The following is a 23,237-nucleotide window of genomic DNA, read 5'->3' on the forward strand; positions in this document are numbered from 1 at the left end:
CATACGTGTGTGTGTGTGCATGTGCTGTATGTGAATACATTGGGTATTTGGGGGGTAGTTGCTATAGTCAAAACACTTTAAGTATGTAATTTTGCAATTTTTTTTTTTTTTGCAGTACACGGGCCTCTCACTATTGTGGCCTCTCACTATTGTGGCCTCTCCTGTTGCGCAGCACAGGCTCCGGACGCGCAGGCTCAGCGGCCATGGCTCACGGGCCCAGTCGCTTCGCGGCATGTGGGATCTTCCCAGACCGGGGCACGAACCCGTGTCCCCTGCATCGGCAGGCAGACTCTCAACCACTGTGCCACCAGGGAAGCCCAATTTTGCAATTTTTTAATCTAAGCATACAGATTAAAAATGGGAAATTTTTTTAATTTAAAGAGTTAAATATGATTTAGTCAACAAGTATTTGAGTACTGTACTTACATGCTGGGCATTGTTCTAGGTACTAAGAATGAAAAGTCGAAAAAGGATAGATAACTTTCTTACTCTTATGGGTCAAAATGTTTGAATTAGAAAACTTCTTCTGTTTTCCTAAAAAAGGAATGTTTTAGTTGAGATTACACTTTGAAATTTACTCATTTCCAATTATAAACTGCAGGGGAAGAAGTTTTCAGGTAATAGGGGGAAAATGCTGATAACTGTAACTCTGGAGAGAAACTTGATGACATTATAAAAATACATTTAAATTTGAGACCCTGGGGTAGTATAATTTTTCCAAATGCAGAAACAGAGAAGTAAAGAAATAGAAATGCAACATTCAGGATCTCATAGCAACATTAATTACTCATACTAGGCATATTTAGCAATTTCTATTACTCTTTTACAAGATGGTAATAGCATGAAAAGTTCAATGAGGATTTTTTTAAAATTTAAGCAATATTAACAGGATTTCAAAAATTGGCATATTCAGGCTTAAAGGGAAAACAAACTTAAATAGAAACTTACTGAGAATGCAAGGAAATCAAACTCAATAGCAAAACAACTCAATCGAAAAATGGGCAGAAGACCTAAATAGACATTTCTCCAAAGACATACAGATGGCCAACAGGCACATGGAAAGATGCTCATCATTGCTAATTATTAGAGAGAAATGCGAATCAAAACTACGAGGTATCACCTCATACAGGTCAGAATGGCCAACATTAAAATAAATCTACAAAATAACAAATGCTGGAGAAGGTGTGGAGAAAAGGGAACCCTCATAGACTGTGTGGGAATGTAAACTGGTGCAGCCACTATGGAGAACAGTATGGAGGTTCCTCACAAAACTAGAGTTCCCACATGATCCAGCAATCCCACTTCTGGGCATATATCTGAACAAAACTATATTTCAAAAAGACACATGCACTCCTATATTCATAGCAGCACTATTCACAATAGCCAAGACATGGAAACAACCTAAATGCCTACAGACAGATGAATGGATAAAGAAGATGTGGTACATATATACAATGGAATACTACCCAGCCATGAAAAAGAATGAAATAATGCCATCTGCAGCAACATGGATGGACCTAGAGATTATCCCATTAAGCGAAGTAAGTCAGAAAGAGAAAGACAAATACCATATGATATGACTTATGTGTGGAATTCAAAAACATGATATAAATGAACTTATTTACAAAACAGAAACAGATTCACAGACATAGGAGAACAGACTTGTGGTTGCCAAGCAGGGAGGGGAGGTGGGGGAGGGATGGATTGGGAGTTTGAGATTAGCAGATATAAACTAGTATACATAGCACAGGGAACTATATTCAATATCCTCTGATAAACCATAATGGAAAAGAATATGAAAAAGAGTGTATGTATGTGTGTGTTTATATATATACACACACACACAAATTACTTTGCTGCATGGCAGAAATTAACACAACACTGTAAATCAACTATATGCCAATAAAATAAATTCTAAAAAAAGGAACCCAAGGAAATAAAATTTTGGTCTATCCTCCACAGCATTTCTTATTTACAAATGTTAAACGGAGAATATAGAAATCAGTGTAGTGATTCTGATTTTGTTCCTTTCTGGACCACCATGAACATCCAGTACAGCTCAGCCCAGCCTAGCGCTAATCAAAAGGAGGGTAGAGTAAGGCAGGTAGAAAAGATGGCAGAGGAGTAACGAGGCCCAGGTGCCAGGGCACCCACACGCTTCCCAAGTACACTGTGGCAGAAACTGCTGTTTGTTGATAAATCATTTTATCCGAACCCATGGCTGTTTCAGCTGGAGCCTGCATTTCCAGTTTTCGGGGCAGCTCACCGTGGCCAAATGACCCAGTTCACGCAGCAGTTCAATGCCTAAGAGGAACAAGCCTCTTTAGACCACGCCCTCCAAAAAGGAATGCATCTGTTCCCCGGGCTCTTTATCCCTCCCTACCTCCTGGCAGGACCTAATGAGACCTGGGAGCTGCCTGACACCAAGAGACAGCAACCATGCAGCAACACTGCCTTGGCAGCTCCGGACCACTACTCTCTGGAATGTTTCATGAGAGAGAAATATATTCCTGTCTTGTTTAAGCCATGGTATTTTGATGTCTCATTGTTTACAGCAGCTAAACCTGAAGCCCAATTAACACATATTTATGGCAGAGCTGAGTGTTTTAGTGCCTAGTTGCCTCAGCTCCTATTTTGAAGCTTAGCAAGCATATTCTGAACATCTTTACTGGGTTGGAAGCATCTTCATTGGATTATGCATCTAGAGGGCGGGAATCATGTCCTCTATTCCTCTGAAACTGTCTAATACAGGGCTGATTGAAGGAGGGGAGGGGCAGGAAAATGACACAAGTTTAAGCTAGACGCTTTGGCGTCTGAGAGTCCCCTGGAATTAAATCCTTTGTCAATCCCTGGATTCTGACCAGATGTGTGAACTTGAGGAAGTTCAGTCATCCAACATATATCAGTTGAGTGTCTATTATGCAGCAGGCCCCATTCTAGGAACAAAGGCTTCTGCTATGGACGACGCTGTCTACACTCTGGTAGACTTAAGTTTCACAAACTCTCTAAGCCTCAGCTGCTTCATCTGTAAAATGGGGATAATAATAGTGACAGACTTTTAGAACTGCTGTGAGGATTACATGAGGTGACACATACAAAGTATGTGAGTCAGTGTCATGCACACTGGTACTCAATAAATGTGAACAATAACTAAGAACTGTCAGTAATTTGTGCCTGGTACAGATACTAACTGCCACGGCATCAGAGCACTGTTTCTTAGCACCAAGTAAGAAAAGCAAGTCAGGAGTTGCTATTTCCTATTAGAGTCTCATCTCTGACATCTGTTTGATAGGAATTCAGACATGTCTTACAGATAAATAAGGGCTTACTAAATACAATATATATTACAGACCACGTGGGGCCTAATATTTAAAATTGAAAATATTAAAATTGTTCAAGAAATAATTCCTTTTCATGAACTTATTGAAGGAAATGAGTGGATTCTTCGCAATATGATGGTCTGACAATCTCCTTTAAGGGGTTGGGGTTCAAAACAGAGCACTGCCCACCCCCCCGTGATGGCTGCAGGACCTGAAGCACACCAGATTGCTTCAGTGCGTCATCCTGCACTGAGTCAGAATCTACCACTTCAAGCAGTCATGGCTCATATTCTCAAAACAATTAATGGCTTCTCGGATCCAACAGAGAGTTCTTTCAGAATAATCGTACTACATTATTTTGGACTGCAGAATGTTCAAATGCATTTCAGGTAAGGACGAGTCCTAAGGCAGGCTTTAACAAGAAAAAGGAGGTGCGTGTGGGATTTCCTCAACTCACCGAACAAAACTGAAAGATTGGGAATTAAAGATTTCTGGTAGATGAAGATGAAAAACAAACTTAATGCTCTGCGGGAAACAAAGAGCAATAGAGTAAACAACACTCAACACTGGTGGGTGGCTTCATTTTGCTGTGGCCATTTCAGGGGCAATTAGATCTAATGCCAGTTTTATCACTAAAACCCCAAAGACAGAAAACTTCAATATTTACAAAACACCTGAGACAGCTCTGCTTCTAAAGAGGGGCTTGACCACCTATTAAGTACCAAGCACTTTATTAGCATTTTAAAATATAAGACCTATACCCTACAAACTGGGCATTGTTGTAATTTTACAGAGGAAACAGGCGATGAGAGGTTAAGGGGCTTGCCCAATAGCATAAAGCTCTTTGTGGGACTCTGGATTTGAACCCAGGTCGGCCTGACATCAATGTCTACATTCTTCCCATTCTACCAAGAAACTACTGAATTCTTTACAAGAGTATAGTGAAACTCTCCAAGAGTTCACTGATGAGTTAGGCTTATCAGATTATTACCATAAATAGTAACAAGCCTAACATTTAAAAATATTCACTATGGTACAGTGATGTCCTCAGGACAAACTGTAGCCCCCCCAGGGCTCTGTGTGCCTCTTCTAGAGGGTCTCAGGGGCTGGCTGGCTGGCTGTGAGGATGCCCTGGCTGAAGGGCTGATCGTGACTGGCCTGCCCAGCAGCGCCCTCCGGAGCAGCCAGCTAAAGGGAAAGGGAGAGAGCTGGGCTTCTTTGGCTCAGTTCTCCTGGTTAACGCCCTTGTCCTTCCCCGCCTGGCTCTCAGGTGGCCATTTGACATTTTTCTGAGCTGTAAAGGTGCTTGACCTTCCAACTTGCCAGTACTAATCTGCTACGGGAATCAAAACCTGTACTTGGGAACATGGTTTTCTCAAGATGTTTAAAAACCTATTTCGGGTAGTCAAAATGCTAGCTAAAACAGTCACAGAATACAAACGGGATCTTGTACTTTGCAATATTTTGTGGTCAATCTACTCTATTTTGTTGTGCACTTCTAGTCCGCCTGGGATAAAGGATTTTGAAGCTGGGATGTTATTTTCCAGACACAAGTATTGTATTGGAAATGGCTCCATATTTTTTGCATAGTTCTAGTCATAAAATAAGACAGTCTTAATCACTACATTTACTTCCTTCTGTGTAGGAATATATCATAAGGGAACACTTAAGAGTCTACCGACGTAGGCTCTGCCAGTTCAAATAAATCAGTCAGAGTGGATACAATTGGGTTTGGATTGCATCCAGGTTATGGAAGGCAAGAACAGATTAGAGGTATGCACCATCGCAGCAGTGACAAACTCTCAACTTCTTTGTAAAAGCACCAGTGTTTCTTCAGGCTTAGACATGACTCACTAAAGCTACATTTTCAATGAAATATGAAATATTGCTGGAAGCACTTAAAAGCTGGAAAATATAATCATGTCAGTACAGATGCTTCGCTTCCCACCCCCAAAAGAGTGACATCATTTTGAGAAGTAGTCAGTCCGCTGTTACTAGGCTGTGGGGTTGGAGAGGTGGATGTCTGCACAAGCAAAGGAAGCCCAAGTGTGGTGTGGTCCTGGTTAAGATGCAAGGACCACCGTTTCACTTCAGACACAAACATCCATTTTTGAACAAATCTCTTATGACTATCACTTTTGGACAGAATTGATTTTCCTAATGGAAGGGAAAAAATGGTCAGCTATAAACTTTCATACACATGTCATGAGGAAACTTTATATTTTTTTTACTTTAGATCTATATCCCCCTCCTACTCTGTTTTTGGGGGAAGGGGCTTCTTACTTCCTCCCTCACCATCCCTAGGTAATGAATGTGAGTTTGATGTGCACTAGTATGTTTGTATTTTGTTCCCTACTTATTTTCCATGAATACACAAACATTTCCAACAAATATATTTTCAACAGGTACTGAGAGCTGATTAGTACCAGACACTACTCTAAGCTCTGGAATATAGTGGAAAGCATCCTTGCAGTTTATATCCTGCAGTGGGGCAATCCAAAAAAATGGGTGTTTGGTACACTTCTCTGCATCTTCCTTTTCTTACTTAATGATACTTTGTAGAAAAGCCCTCCAAGGCAACTGGTAAAGATATATCTCAGGAATCTCTTAACTAGACTTCTGAATATACTATGTAAAGATATCTGCAAAGAGCTGGATTTGCAGAATTACTGTAAGATGACACAACCATATCTCCATGGGTCCAGACAGATGTTGGCTCCTCCCATCAGCTTCATCGGCATTACGCCGTAAGGGCCCTAAGGCATATAACCTCTGCCTGGTCCTCTGGATGGAACCCCTTCAGTGGGCCAGGTCTCAGCCTTGGCCCTTGCCTTTGAGTATTCTTCAGTTTGGATGCAGGTCCTTCCCAAGTGGCCCCGGGCTAGAACATAATGCTTCCACAAGCTTTCTACATATCGTCTCAGAGATAACAACTGCAGTGAACCTTTACTGAGTACTCACTATTTTAGTAAGATTGGAGCCATTATCCTCATTTTACAAATGAAGACACAGAAGCCTCCATCTGAAGTAACCTGAAGTCACACGGCACAGCCAGGGGTAGTCATGGGAGCCCCTGCTCTTAACCACTGTGCCGTGATACCCTATCTGAAGACTGCCATCACAGCCATGCTAAATTTTCCATTTCAACCATGAGTTATCTGACAAATGTTCCACATCCTGTAACTTATATACACTTCTTTCCTTTCCTTCTCTGTCAACCTTAGTCTATGGTAACCTTTTATTATTATCTTTTGGAAAACTTCAAAAACCTCAGCCAGATTACTTTATGGCTTTAGAATTTTTATTAAACATTACATGATTTTTGTAAGGAAATTTGCAAAATACAAGGGAGAAAGCCTGAAGATACTTACTCAACATTTAGGAGTGTCTCTTGTTTTTATTAATGAGTGCACATGCATTTGTTTGTGTGTATGTGTGTGCACACACACAGATATGCATGTATTTCTATAGCAAATTTGTACATATATGGTTAGATGCCTTATTTTTTCCTTTGTATTGTTAAGTTTTCCTGTCATTAAAAATTCTTTAGAAGTGTGATTTATTTTTATTTTTTTTAAATTTTGTGGTACGCAGGCCTCTCACTGTTGTGGCCTCTCCGGTTGCGGAGCACAGGCTCCAGACGCGCAGGCTCAGCGGCCATGGATCACGGACCTAGACGTTCCGCGCCATGTGGGATCTTCCCGGACTGGGGCACGAACCCGTGTCCCCTGCATCGGCAGGCAGATTCGCAACCACTGCGCCACCAGGGAAGCCCTAGAAGTGTGATTTTTAAGCTGTGCAAAGCCCATCATATTTGTGTACTACTGTTATGCAATCATTCTACTTGTATTGGACAATCGAGTTGTTGCCAATTTTTAGATATTATAAACATCACTAGGACTAATATTTTTGTGTTAACATTTACTATTTCCTTAGACTGGACACCTAGAATTGGAATTATTGGACCAAAGTGGTTTCCAAAATGGTTGTGCCAATTTACTCTCACCGATACTGCATGAAATCGCTAACATCACTATGCTCACACCATTTTAATCTTTAACTGTTGCCAATATGAAAGGCAGATATAGTCTCATTATTTTAATATGTATTACTGCAATTACTAGTCAGCTAAAAATATTATTTCATATGTACATTAGTTATTTATATCCCTTCTTTTGTCAACTGTCTGTTAATGTCAAATACCTCTTTTCTCTGTTTTTCCTTTCTCATTTCTAATTACTCTGCACAGATTTCATTCACTTTATTCACTCATTTGATAGGTACCTACTAAACTTCTGTCGATTACCTTGTCCTGTGCTAAGGACACAGTTCTATTCTTCATAGTCCAGAATACCTTTGGGAATTTCCTTATAAGACTTTTCTAAGTGAATATATATCTTAACATAACAAAGATGATATTACCAACACTGATGTTTTAAACACAATTAAAGCACTCATAGATCCAACAAAGATAAAAACATGTATAGGAATTTGTTCCCAGCTCAAACTGAAGTTTTTTTTGTTTTTTTTTTTGCAGTACGTGGGCCTCTCACTGTTGTGGCCTCTCCCATTGCGGAGCACAGGCTCTGGACGCGCAGGCTCAGCGGCCATGGCTCACGGGCCCAGCCGCTCCGCGGCATGTGGGATCTTCCCGGACCGGGGCACGAATGAACCCATGTTCCCTGCATCGGCAGGCGGACTCTAAACCACTGCACCACCAAGGAAGCCCAAGATGTCTTTTTTTTTTTTCTTTTTCTTTTTGTCTGTGCAAATCCAATAAGCCAACAAACCATGACTCAAAACATTCAATATAAGTTTATAGGTGGCAAAACATCTTAAGTGCTGGGACAATGAAAAATGCCACTAAATGTCTAAATGATGCCCTACCATTGACTGGGCATTCTCCCTGTGGAGTATCTAAAATATGTAAGCAGTTTACCTCCTATTATCAAGAGTGAATCAGAATAGTACCAATGGCTAATAGGGACAGTCACCAGAGTAATATATCCATCTGAACTACCTGAAGGAGTATATAGATTGGGGACCATGAGAAGCAGGAAAGCACTGGAGAAGAACTGCAAAATCGAATTGATAGCACATAATAACCCTTGATTCCTGGTTTGGAATCTTAATTGAGTAAGAGATGATGCACTAGTTACTTTATATCATAAATTTCTCATCCTTGAGTCTTAAATTTGATTACTCTCTGAAGGGAACACATCTTCAACTATTGAAGGGTACCAGGGTACAAGAGAGAACACATTTCATGAGTTCAACACATTCAACATGAGCTGAATGTCTGAGAGTATCTTTTTCATTCTTCACACATGGAAGACAATTTAGCTGGGTATAAACCTCTTGGACTATAAGCATTTTTTCCCCCTCAATACTCTAAACACAATTGCTCTACACCAAGCTATAGCTATATGTCAGTCTGATTTTACCTTTTGCAGATAAACTATTTGTTTAATCTGGATTCTTGTAGAGTCTTTTTCCCCATTAACTTTGTAAATACAAAATTTTGTCAAAGTTATTCCTAGACAGGTCTCTTTTCCACAGGTGATGCCTGTAATATGCTGACCCCTTCAAATCTATATACTCAGGACTTTATTTTCTGCTTAGAAAATCTGTTCTAAAATTATATTTAAGTATTGCTTCTGCTCCAGTTATTCTAAAATATTTCTCAGGAACATCCACAATGCTTATGGCAGATTTATTCTCTATGACCTCCATGTCTAATGACATCTATCATATCCTTTTTCTTCTCTTCCTCTATATTCCAAGATAACTTCTCAAATAATCTTATCAACATCAGTGCTTCGATTTTCTTCTGTATCCAGTTTTCTCTATTGACTCCACTGTAGATTTTAACTGTTTAGTATGCATCTCTAGACTGTAACTGCCTGGATATGAATACCAGATGCCCTATTTATTAATTGTGTAAGTGTGGGCAACTTACTCAACTTTTCCTGAGTTTCCATTTTCCCATTTGTAAATGGGGGTAATAATAATAACTATCTGCATAATTCAAGGTTTTAATTAAAATCTTTTCTAAAATTTTTTATTTGCTTCTGGTAGTAGTAGTGGTGGGGGTGATGGTGGTAGAGAGGGAAGAGACAGCAATCTGGTTGTATCAAAAAGCTGGCAAGCCCAATAAAAGCAATGTAGGGTCTTTGTCCTTAGAATGGAAGACCTAGCACAGATAATCCACTAACCATTCTTCTCAATCCTGTTCGATTGTCCTTATAGTAGAACTCCTCTCCAACTCTGACAATAGGGTGAGTGTCTTCAGGGTTTTTAATGGGAACTCAAAAGAAGTTTTATCAAGGGTTACGAATTTAAAAAATAAATTCAACCAAATAAAAGTTTTGCATGCATAAAGTATTTTGCATGAATAAAATGTTTTCCCTATTCTATAGTGCAGATCAAATAAACTAAGTGAAAGAGCATTCTGTTCAGTATCCACAGCTATACAAATATAAATTTCATATTCTTACCTACAGACCATCAAATCTTCTAATCAATCAGCTGAGAATAATGCCAACAGCAGCAATTACTACGATATTTTTCCACAAAATAATTTAATAAGAATTCACTTTCTCATTATACCTTAACTAAAAGAAAAATCAAGATCCTGCCGTTCACTGTTTACATTACAGAAAAAACAATATTCACCTTATTAAGAAACAAATGAGAAAATGGGTGCAAGAGAAAAGCTCCAGTAAGCCTGCCCCCTTCCAACAACTGTCGCTTTTAAGCAAGAAATATATGAGGTAGCTAAGGTCGTGAGTGAAAAAAGGAGGTGCCAATTTATTCTAGACTTGGGCAAGACAGGTTTACTCTTTTATTAATAAAACAATTCATGAAAATATTTTGCAAAGGGGAGAAATGATGGTTTATCTCAACTTTTGATGCAATTTGTAAAGGAACAACAGATGCAGAGATGCTAAATATAGAGGAAATAGTAAGAATTGATTCCCCCAGAATAGCTTATTAGAAGGCCATATGCAGTGGCTGAGGACTTTTATCTTGATTTAAACTTTAGGAATGATTTTAGGAAAACTTATAAATCAGACATATGCCTATTACAGTAGATAATACCACATGATGAATACTTTTCTGATGTCGTGCTGCTTTATAGGAATTTTCATATGTAAAGGTCTACAAATTAAAATACAAGTTTGAAATGACTAGGTCTCCAATTTTTAAAGGAAAATTAAATTTTCTTTCAAGAGCCAAGAGATTTCAATTCTACGAAAACTATCTTTCAATTTATGATAGCCATTTTCATATCTGAAATATGATTTACATCGAATTTAACTTTATAACATGCATTTATCTTCATGTTTCAATAATGTGTTCTTTCAATTTGCTTGCAGAGTGTTTCTATTATTTTCAATCCCTATATTATTAAGGTTTCAGTGCATAAAAACTCTTAAGATTCTATAAGCTAAGACATAGATTTATCTTTGCATTACTTGAAAAGAACTTTACATTTTAAATAATTTTTCTTAGGAACGCCTAAAATGAAATAATCAAAACCTAAATTACTTTGCTGAGGTACAAGTAGAACCGATCACTCTGGAAAGAATACACGCATAAAATAAAAACAGATGCAGTAAGACCGTATGGATCCCTTTCTGCAAAAGTAACAAAAACGGCAACTTAGAAATTGAGAACACAAACATGAAGACAGCCTGTTTCGCTATCGCTATGGAGTAACTTTAGGGTTATTCCTGAGGGAAAAAGTATGTTTCTGAAGTATTTTTCTCTCCAGAAGTGACTCTAAAAAGAAAAACAATCATTCAGCGTAGAGAATTCAACGCTGAATAATCCTGTCACCCATTTAATCTCATCAATCAGCAGTCACTCATTTCACGTTCAGTAGCAAATAGTTTGCACGTACAGGGGAAAGATTATTCCATATATTCATAATTTAACTCTGAATAGGAATTGTGAACTGAGTTATTCAACTGAAAAGGAAATTATTGTTTTAAACATGGAAAGTCGGGGTTGACTTTAAGTGTTAATAAAGGAAAAATATTCTATTGCTTTCAAATGTTAACTAAAGGTAAAGCTAATTCAATGGTAAAAGTTAAAGTTAATAATGCCTAAATTAACAAATTTACATAAAACCGACATAATACAATACATATTTATAGGCTGCTTAACTAAAATAGGGGGCAAAAGTACATATATTCTTGGATTTTGTGGTTCCAATTAATGAATATTCATTATATGCCAATTACCACACATAAAAATATACAATAAGGTTTGTGACTGCATTCTTCTGAGGGTAGAAACTGTATGAAACAGACCATCTTCATAGGTCTCCTTACCATCCCTCCCGACTCTTTCCTGGGCAGTCTTTGCTCACAGTAGGCTTTCAATCAATATTTTTTTATCTAGTTAAAAGCCAGTGTAAAACAACTACAGTGGGAGAGTAAGCATTTTTACATTCTTAGTTCATTTACCCAATAAATACTTTGGGGGCACCTACTATGCATATCATGTCTGCAAGTGTAATTCAGCTATATGTGAAGAGCCAGACAGAATCTGTTCAAATTCCTGGAATTTAAGAGCTCTTCAAGAAAAACAAAGTAAAATAAAACAAACCACCTACGGTGTCAATACACCTAAAAAGATGTCTCCAGTGGAATCAAACAGAACAAAAACTCAGGTATTCAAAATGTATGCCTGGGACATGTAAGCCTGGGAACTGTGCTCACAAGTCCAGTTGATCATTCATCAGACTACTGGAAAACATGAGCAGATGTAAAAGTGTACATGCTTGTTGTTAGCTAACTTGGCAATCTAAGGACTATTTTTTTTTTTTTGTACACTCAAATACTGAATAAATCTGTTGGCTATACTCTTTTGTATTGTTTAACCACAGAGATACTTGAAGCGCGGGATACGCTACACATCATTAACACATGGAAGAGAAACGTTAAATTTTGACCATGTCACATGCAACTTAAAAGGACTGATCTCTTGAGAACCAAGCATCAGTGTTAAGAATTCTTGAATCCAGGTCAAAGACTGTCACAAGACCTCTACCACTTGACCTCATTTTGAACCTGATTTCCATAATATTAAAGAGGTAAAGCTGTGAAATTTGATGATCCCACAGAAGTCACTAAGAAAAGATCCAATCTTACCTTGTGTTTGATGACGCAGTTCAGGCACAGAAGACTTCCCTATGCATTACACAATAATTACAATTGCCAGGATAATTCAGTTACCAAGAGGAAAAATTACTAAGTTACTAAAAGGAAAAACGTGAAGCTTCAGGAATTGTACTTACAGTACAGTGCTTTTAGCTAAGCTACAAACTGTGCTTGTTTACAGCTGAAGTAAAAATTCTGTCTTCTGCATGTGGTTGAGGTGTGTCAGGGAGAACTATTTCATTGTAAATAAGCTTAGGGGCCAAATAAAAGGAAGTTGCAAAGGCAGGTGTACAACAGTTGAGCTGTTTCGGTTTCAGAGAAATAAAGTAAATAATTGTACTGGAATCTGTTCAGTTCTGGGCATTCTGCCATACAGGAAAGGGTGTGTAATTACTGAAGCTAACATATCCACGTAAAAATGAAGTAATATCAGTAGGACACAGTTGGGCTCCAAATTTCCTTTTTTATCTTCAAAAATTAAGGATCTCTAATGACTCATTTCACTCTGTAATATTTAAATATCACTTAAACTAATAGGGACACACTGAAGGTAGAATTGTAATTTTCACAAAGTCAGATACTATCTTGAGAGGTGGTATTCTCTTTGAAAGACTCACAAGTGAAGAACAGTGCAATTTTCACTCATCAAAGGTAACAAAAGAACTACACACAGAATCTAATTTAGGACTTCACCAGAGTAAGAGTAAAATTAGCAATGTTTTACCAAATCTATTCTTTGCTTACCATTTCATGCTACCTGGATTGGCCTCAATCTTAAATCTGGATTCCAAACTTCTTAAATCATAAACCAAAAATAAGAGGGTGTGGTTTGTGGGAGAACAATGGAAGTTAGAGCACCTAGGGAGTAAGGCCAAGTTCAAATAGGGGTCTCAATTATTCAAGAAACTTTACAACAGAAGATGAAAGAGTGTAATAAATATTACATGTGTGATTTTATAGAATGTAAATCAACTTGCACCTTTATAGAGCTATGAAAAGTATTTAACCCTATCCAGGATTGGCCATATGGTCTTTTAGAGTGTTTCTACAATCCAGGATGACGTTCTATTAATTATAAGACTACTATATACTTTCCCAATTGATAGTAATAGCCTGCTCGGGGCCCTTGGCTCACTGCTTCCTTGAGCCTGTGAAGTTAGCACGCTGACACATCTAAGTTGCAGGGGGTGGCAGCGAATTTCTGGATAAGTCAATGTCTTATCAAATTCCAATTCCTCTGTATCCAAAGGCGTGCTGTCCATTTCAAGGACAAATCAATCACTTTAGTCTAAGGTTTTCACAAGAGGAGGCAAGGCTCTCTGAGGGCACCACATTTGGCCATATTTCTTTTACAAGATGTTAAGCTAGGCACTAGATTATTCTCAAGGTAGCCTGAAAACTATCAGGATACAAAAAAATGTGTTTCCACCATCTATATTCATCTTGGACTCCCGGATTTTCATTAGGAGTTGAGCTGAACAGTAGAAGCTGCCAAATGATGATCCTGATTACAGCCAGCAACCAACTGGTAGCTTAAGTTCAACATACTTCCTGTAACTTTATGTTCGAGTCCAAGGATCACATTACTTTGTTTTTCCCATGGGCTTTTTATTTCTCTTAAAGTACAATCCTTAACTGAAAGGCATTTCTTCTGTGATTAGCTGGTATACATGAGGCCGGTGGATATTTTGTGACATCACCGAGACAAACCACATCCTTTCCTTCCCTACACTTAATTTTCAACTAAGTTGGACAGATAGAAGATGGAATATAAATTTATTTCATATTTACAAAACACCTATGCCATTATTTGACCATCCATATGAAATAAAATTTTTGTTTGCTCCATGTAGAGATCAGATTTAATTTCTAAATCAATAGGATATAGTGCAATTCAAATTGTCTTAAAGACAAGAATGTACAGCTGGGTAACTAGTTTTCTAAGTGCTGTCTGTGAGATTCTCTTGCTTAGTAATGTTTCTATGAATGTGGCAACAGATTCCATTATCCTCACAAAACAGCCAGTTGGTGACAAAGTGATATGATAGTCAGCATTATTTATCTACTCCTTCCTTGAACAATCATTTATTGCAGCTCTAGTATATTCAAGGGCCCAGGCGAGGAGTGGCCTGTAACATGTGTGTGAAGCAACATATAAAACACAGCTCTATCCTTAGGTAGGTTTTTATTATATCATCCAAAGGAGCATATGATAAGAGTCACAGCCGTGGTATAAAGTGCTAAAGAAGATCAGGAGAGAGTTGACTTCAGGCTGGGGTGAACATGGCTTCATGAAAGAGGTAGCACTTGAACAGAAGTAGGTTCCTTCTTTCTATCTGCAAAAGACCAAGGACTTTTTCTATAACTGCACATGTATGCATCTATGTGACTGACATCAATGTGAAAGGTCATCGCTTCATAAAAGAGAGAGAATATGAATCTCAGCATTTTGTCAAGAAATAAGGAACAGCTTCCGGCACGGGAGGATCCTAGGGAAAGTGTGGCCCAGTACAGGAAGATTTCATTGTTCCTATGACATCCTAAATCCAATTTCAGATATTAACAGACTAATGATTTGTTAACAAGACTGCTACTGGTCACTTCCTTTCCCTACTACTTACAATGAATTACCCAGGGGGAATTCATGTGAAGTATTTTAGTGGCTTGATATAATTTACAAGAAGAACACAGACTCCTCCTCTCAAAATTCAGTTGCATGTTGAAATATATTACTTTCCACTTCTTTAACCAAGTGTCTTGACATTATGTTTGGGTTGTACTACATCAGCATGTTTATAAAATTTATTTTCACATGCTCCATTTCTTATAATAAATACATAAAGCTGTTTTAACTGGTGAGACCAGTATGGTGAAGTTTGGAAAGTTTAATGTCATGCAGAAGTAAACACTGTCGCAACATAAACATGGCTAAATATTCAGAAAGTTTTTGTCTTCATATCAGTATCCTGAAAGAAGTGTCACTCAATCCCTATAGATACATATTTAAAAGTAAAACCACCAGCTTCTCTTAAGGAGGGCATTTTCTTCTTATGCAGAGATGACGATAATAGTAATATTAGGCTTTACTATGAGCATTTACTAAGTGTCAGGCAGTATAAAAATTTTGCACAGGTTAATTTAATGTTTTCAATAACTATTATTATCCTCATTTTATAGATGAGAAACTGAGGCACAGAGAGGTTAATAATTTTCTCAAGATCACACAATAAGTAGTAGAGCCATGATGGGAACCCAGCCACATCCCCCCTTGCACTAAAGGGGTCTCTGTACCCGAACGAAACATCCTTCCTGATAGATGGCTGCCACCAAACAAGGTCTGTTCCTTGAGATCAGCAGAGCTGATCCTATCACCTCATGGCTATGAAAATGAGGCACCCTTTTTTTTCTCCTATAATTACACATCCCACCCAAGAATACTGCTCTTTTGATACAAAACATGACCAAGGACATAATCTAAAATTAACTATCATTTGAGTCTAATGCAACTAAGAACTGATATTCTGACTAGTATTTTAAAATCAAATATATAAGGTAAATAGTAGTTAACTTTCTTATTCCTAGCTAACTTTTCTGTGCTCTGTCTCATTTGACAGACAAAAATGAGTGACATATTTCAGGAAAGTCTAAGAAATTTTTACTATGGAGAAATTAGAGTATCTTGCCTGGTACCACAAAAATCCTATGGGAACTAGAGTTAGCTATTTAAAATCAGGCAAATATCTTGGAACAAGAGATAGATATGGTGTCTTGGGTTGAATGATTAAAGCACTGAGTAATGAACACTGACAATCTTAAAAGAAATTAAGAATGAAAACTGTAAATGTATATTAATGGACTCAAATTCTTAGAACAAGAATAGATGAGTATCTCTTCCCACTAACTAAATAAAGTGGGAGACATACGATAATTCTAACAAATATCTGTATTTTTTTTTGGTTACCTCGAGAAACCAGAACCCCTTTTGCTTTCTCCCACAAAACATCCATTCAGAATTCTATTCTTTGCCAAAAGATAAAATTTTGAAGTCATCTGAGGCCGTCAAGGAATTACAGGGCAAAAATCATGATAGGTTTCCAATTTTCTTCAACATGCAGGATTATCTGGTTTCAAGGTACAAACACAAAAGTTCCTGTTGCTATGCCTACTGAACACAGTTTCTGGTCTGAAGTTAGTTCTGGGCATTTTGATAAATTTACCATCATGTTTCACCAAAACGCAGAACAAGCTAAGAGCCGCAAATAAATCAGAGCTGTTTCATTTTATAGCTCCTTGGGTCAGATCTCAACAACTATGAGAAAAGAGTCCTTTTTTCCTCCCTAAAGGTGACAGAAGCTTAGATAATCTATAGTTTAGTGGAAAACAGAAACAGTACTGACTCTAATTTTCTTGTGTCTTCTCAAATTCCTAGTTTGTGAAATGTTTAAAAACTTCAAATTTCTGTGAGGAATGAAAAAATATTTTGACAGCTTGCTACTAGGGTAAGTTGTGAAATCATTTTTTTCTTGAAAGTACAGCTCTAATGGCTGACACATCTCCTAGTTCTAGAGCAATCTTTCATACAATACTCAGCTTTAAGTTACAGCAAACAGTAAAATAATGAAGTTTTCAACATGCCTTCATTCTTTGTCATCATTACTCATTTGAGCTGCTGATACTGATTTTTCAAAAAATAATTCCAGCCTATATTCAACATCTAGCTTGTATCTCTTGAGAAAAAAAGACCAGTCCCTTAATCATAAGATCTAAAAAGAGGATTTTACTATTAGATTATCACCAACAAAATAACCCTCACGGAGGGCACTTTTTGTCTGCTTGTTTGTTTTCTGAGGGAGGGGGCAGAAAAGTCTCCCTGGAGCTTTACATCTACACTCACCTTATTAAGCTTTTAAATCTTAAACAATTAAAACCAGTAATCCCAATTTCTCTAAGCCCGCCAGATAAAAATCTAATTTAGAAGGCTACTTGGGTTTGAAGGATAAATAGTATTAAGTGCCTTTAAAAAAATCAACATAAACAGGACATTTAAGCAAACTGGCACAGTGTGACAAGTTTTAGAACATTAGCTCACAAAATGAGTATACTCTGATTCAGACAAACACAACAAATAGAGCCTTTTATCCAAAAATCACTGAGACAACCCTATGTAATACCTATGTTAAAACGTTCAACAGATCTAAGGATATCACACGCCTCAAGTTGCCAGAGTCCTGACAGAAAAGTCAGTGATGTGAAACACGCTTTATGAAGCTTGGCGTGCATGCACACACTCTGCAAGGTGAGCGAGACAAGAGACACCGATGACCACCGATATTGTCCTTACTTGCAGACGCACAAGTATCCTGCATGTTCCGATTCTGACTGGCACCTGGAGCGGCTCTACCTGCCAGTCATCCCAATGTATTCAGGGATGTAAACACCTTATAATTAGAAAACGTGAAGGCGTCAAGGACGTTAGACAAATTGAAAACACATCGAAAGATTAATTTTTAAAGGCATTGAAGAAATAATTAATTGCAAAGTCTAAAATCAGAGGATGTACCTGCTCCTTCACGGAAGCTAGAATAGTGGTGGCTGTGGTCTCGGGTTCCATGCCTGGGCCAGTGGGGGCAGCTTCCTGGCGGGTCTGTGGTTGCCCCTCCTCCACCAATGAGGCCTGCTCAGGAGCTGGCATTCCTCCTGCAATCAAGCAGGCAAAGGGTTAACACTTTCTCCTCCGCTCCTGGGCAGGAACAGGCAGGGGCTGAGCGTTTGCAGATGGTTCCTAGGAACTACTACAGATTCTACACACCATGATCACAACACCATACGGCTATCTGATTTCTAAAAGGCAACATCTAGGGCCAAAGTATAGCTGGTACTACCAAATACTAAAAAATAACAATAGAATAAGAATGATAATAATAAACACTGAGAAAATACTTAAACAACATCATAGCAAAAAATGATGTGAAAAGGGTTAGGGAAGAGGACTCAAAAATATACTGAGGACACTAAGGCTGTTAGATGCTATAAAATCGCTGAATTTTCTAAACAGTTAACCATTAAGTAAATATGATTTTCTTATCACGAACAAAATAACAACACTCTAGATTGCTATACGGGTCAGTTTTCAGAGAAGTGTACGCACAGGAAGACACCTATGAACGTGCAAATGCTTTATGATTATAGAAGAGGCTTATTCAACAGAAGAAAAAGGGGTTAAAACTTATGAAAGGCTTGAAAATAAGCAAAATTCTGCTGTATTTAAAAGAAATGCAAGGCATTAATAACCAGCAATAAAGATAACATTGGTGGAGTGTTATAGCTAGCTTGGTTTCCTTAGAGGAATCTGATTATGCAAAGATGACAATGGCTATGGAGCTGGTGTTGAAAGAGAATTTATTTTTCAGGACCATAGCTTGTGACAAATGAAATGGGTTCTTGGCAGGAGATGAGGTGCCTCTCCTAAGATAAACACATACTAAGAGTGGTATGTTTGCCGGGAAACTTATTGATCTGATATGGACTTTGTATAAATTTGCAAAAGATGTGAAAAAGGTGTAACCTAAAATGTTGTAAATATTTTAATAACTTGTTTACCTGTCAGTCTCTCTGCCTGTTTCCTCAAGAGTAGAGTCTACCATACCATGAGACTAGCCTAGTGCCTGGCATATAATAATAGATACTCAATGTTTCCCAAATAATTGAATACATGAATGAAGGACTGACTGTCTCTTCCATGTCTCATTACAGTCATTAGGCAAATCTGACCAAGTGCTATGATGCTCATGAGACCTTATTTGTTCAATGCGTTACCCTGTGTACTTGTATATGGACATTTGAGACCATAAATGCTGTTTCTGACATTCCTCTTTTAGCTTTCTCCTAAAAATGACTCTACTGTTGGATTTTGATTTCTTATCAACTTCCACAATGTTCATTTCTGTAGGATGATCTGGGGATTTTTTCCCATTCCATCAAATGTCAGTATCAGCTTGCTGTTTACTTCCAAACTCATAGTCTATAAGACAGGGGAAGATGACATATCACCTGAGCCTCCATCTCATTCTTTACTCTCCTGACTTCCACATTAGTGAAGATGGGGTTAGGTTCCAGGTTGCCACCAGTGGTTACTTTATTCCTACAATATTAGAAATAGACAATGGGTCTGATGAGTTTGAGCATTTTCCCCCAATGGGACTCTCCATGAGGAGTTCTCATGCCAGCTCTAGCAGGTATATTCTTTTTAAAACAATTTTTATTTATTTTTATTTATTTACTTTTGGCTGTGTTGGGTCTTTGTTGCTGCACGCGAGCTTTCTCTAGTTGCCGCGAGTGGGCGATACTCTTCATTGCGGTGCGTGGGCTTCTCATTGCGGTGGCTTCTCTTGTTGCGGAGCACAGGCTCCAGGCGCACGGGCTTCAGTAGTTGTGGCACATGGGCTCAGTAGTTGCGGCTCGTGGGCTCTAGAGCACAGGCTCAGCAGTTGTGGCGCACGGGCTTAGTTGCTCTGCGGCATGTGGGATCTTCCCAGACTAGGGATCAAACCCGTGTCCCCTACATTGCAGGCAGATTCTTAACTACTGTCTAGCAGGCAAATTCTTTATCACCCGTTTCTGCGGGGCCCAAGGCTGGGGGTGCAGCCTCATCTGCAAGGAGGAGAGTCTCCTCAAGGACAAGTGAGAGGAGGACCTTCAGACTTGGAGTAAGTGGCTCCAGGATCAAAACCTAAGTGCCTTGAACACGAGCCACCCTTTCCTCACTTACAAAAATGGCTTACTAATTCTTCATACAACACCATGGAATGATCTTTATGGCAATCGTTATTTTTTAGTATGTATGTTGTGTTGAGATATAAAATAGTACACTTAAAATATCATCAACTGGATAAAATAACTGTATTCAACCAGTGCTCATTATGTACAAGGTTTAAGGTCTATGAAGAAAAAAATGTCCCACGAAGATCTTAGCTTTGCATTTAAGGCTAGTAAAGATATGAAAGCACTCTATGCCATTGAAAAACTACACACCTTAAAATAAGCAGGTGGGTTGCAAAGAACAAAAATGTTACTATGCAACAGTGAAACAAATAATGCCAAGAAACAAAAATTTAAAATATCAAGAGTATAATACCATGAAATAACCAATGTGTAAGAAAAAGAGAAGCAAAATTTCAGTGAACAAAGAGAATTTGAAATAGAGAGAAACAGAAACATCACTGGGGAAGTAATTATTCTCTACTAAAAATAGGAGGATCCTTACTGTTTAAAGAAAGATACTAAATTATATTTTTGTAATTACATTACATCACTGTGAGTATACCATACTTAATTTCATACTATTTATTTTTTGATGACTGTCCAGATCTATGACAACAGATGGGCATTTTCTGAATACCACTTTGCCCATGTAATATGCAGGGTGATAAGGGAATACAGGCATAAAGCAAGGTCACTGACCATTAGTGGCTCATCATCTAGCTGAGGCAGCAAAATATGAATCAGATCAAGGCAAAGTATAGCAAGATACAAGTGATGGAATAACAATGCTGAAGTTGATAGGAAGAGGTGGTTGAAGAGGTTATAAATCTGTACAAGAAACTACTATTCAGCAAGAGAGGAGACTTTCATAGGTAGGTATGATGTTTTTATTCTCAGATTCCTCAAAGACTAGTAGACATTGCAGGCAATCACACCTATGCGATACAGAAGGATGACCAGGGTACCCAGGCATGACTGAGGACGCGACACTTCTCTACACCTCATCTCTGGAACAGTCCCCAAATACCATTACCAACATGGGACAGAGGAGGGATGCCATAATACTGACAAGCTATACACCTATTCAAGTATTCTGTTCACTTACTTGTAGTTCTCGTAACAGTTTGAGGAGTTGAAGGAATCAAGCTAAGACTAAAGTCACAGAATATTATTACCTCTCTCCATTAGCAAAGAAAAAAAAAAAAGCAATAGGTACTTATATAGCAAAGAGAGGGTGAGAAATTAGGCCCTGTGCTTCCCTCAATGATCTCAATTTGCCCGAGTTGGGCAATTACATTTTAGGGACCTGAGAAAACTTACAAATAAGTTGCTGAACCATTCTGGCTCTTTGGAGAATCACAGAGAATGGAAGAGGTGCCAGAAAACTGGAAGCAGGAAAATGCCATTGCTGTTTTTGGAAAGAAGAAAGTAGACTCTCTTCACGTTACAAACTAGAGAGCTAGACATAGATCGTGGGTGAGATTCTTACAAGGATTTTGTCCAAGAGATGATCTGTGAGAACCAAAAAGGGGCACGCCAAAGAAAAGTCATGTTAAGCTGGTTTAATTTCTCTTTGGCAGTGTAACCGTGGAAATGCAGTGTGTCTAGACTCTGGTGAGGCATGTATGGTGCTAGAAGTCCCCTACGGTATAATCAGCATAGAAATGGGGCTGGCACAAGGTCAACTGCTGACTCTGACAATCTGTAAATAGCTGAACAAAATATACCAACCTACAGAGGTTTCTAATGTAATGCCAGAGAGCTCTGATCTTGGCCCAGCCCTGACCAAAAACTTTAGCCATAATGTAAATAATAATATACAAGGCATGTTCAAATTCTTCAGTGAGTAGGAATACTGTATTTACCAGGTGATGAAATTCAAATACAAAAACCACTGCTACACTGCAGTGATGAGCTGCCTCTAATGAGAGAAAAACACCAGGGATAAACGTAGGGATTTGCATTTAGTTTAGCTCAGCAGCACACAGGGGAGAAGATTTAGGCACTTCAGACTCAAGAGCAGAATGAGTGAACCATGAGTGAAACAAGGCTGCTGCAAAGCCAAGGTGATGCTATGCTGTATTGATATCAGCATTTAAAGTGATAGGAAGAAGGGGACAAGTGAGTGTACACCTTTTCTTCAGGTGCCTTGGGACATGTCCAGTTATGGGTGGCACATTAACAGGAACGAACACAAGTGCATCCATTCAAGAGAGGATGAAAGGATGAGGAAAGGACTTCAGGAGCACGAACAAGGACAATGAGCTCAAAGCTTAGCCGAGAACACAGGAGGCACAGCAGATGAAACAGGAAGAGAAAGTGTGACCTGAAGACGAGAAGGACCATGCAGACAAGCAAAAGGTCTATAAACCTCTTCAGGACTGCCAAGTGCAAGTAAAGTTAGACTTTTCGGTCCCAAAAGCTAGACCAAAAACTAATGGTGTTGTAACAAACTTGCATTAACCTAATTTACTACTGTCTTTATACTCTGAAGCAAATTTGGCTAATAGTTATATTTTATTATATTTATATATTAATATTACATTATAAAACTAAAGATTGGAGCCATGAGGGCAAGCTCATGAGGTCTTTCCTTTTGGAGTGAAGAGTCAAATGTCCATAATTTCAAAAACTGATAACCCCAAAGGTGGTACAATTCCCCATCACAAGAGGTCTTTGATCACAGTTCAGATGATCAAGTAGCAGGGATGGTACAGGAGGCATCCTGCACTGGGTGTGTGTTAGAATCAGGAAACAAAGTTCTCTGAATCTTGAGGCTGACACTAGGATATGACAACATCTACATTCTGAATTGATGTGAATGCTCCTCAGGGGTTTTCAGAATGTCGTCTACCATAACACACCTCTGTGTAAAAAGGCACCTGAAGGCCAGGACGCTGTGTTTTCCTGAGGGAGTGATGGGCACTGGAAATCTTAGTGCTGACTGTTTCTGTTCAGCTGCACAAAAAGCTCAGGAGTCTGTAAC

At 38.5% G+C, this 23,237-nt stretch overlaps 1 protein-coding gene across 19 annotated transcripts in view; it reads right to left on the reverse strand.

The window, feature by feature from the left end:
* The window catches only part of PKP4 (plakophilin 4), a 252,134-nt gene that overhangs the window by 150,232 nt on the left and 78,665 nt on the right, over window positions 1–23,237 (reverse strand). For 15 of the 19 annotated variants that reach the window (XM_067741842.1, XM_067741838.1, XM_067741840.1 and 12 more), the window contains one exon: window positions 18,051–18,187. The exons of 2 other annotated variants lie outside the window; for them this stretch is intronic. In XM_067741842.1, coding sequence (XP_067597943.1) covers window positions 18,051–18,182 — 132 coding nt within the window. In that variant the 5' untranslated portion in view covers window positions 18,183–18,187. Of the gene's footprint in view, window positions 1–17,831; window positions 17,929–18,050; window positions 18,192–23,237 lie in introns of those variants that run through there. 2 more of the 19 variants (XM_067741850.1, XM_067741849.1) reach the window with 2 other exon arrangements.

The sequence above is a fragment of the Pseudorca crassidens genome, chromosome 6, assembly GCF_039906515.1.
Source record: "Pseudorca crassidens isolate mPseCra1 chromosome 6, mPseCra1.hap1, whole genome shotgun sequence".
In the NCBI taxonomy this organism is placed as follows: Eukaryota; Metazoa; Chordata; class Mammalia; order Artiodactyla; family Delphinidae; genus Pseudorca; species Pseudorca crassidens.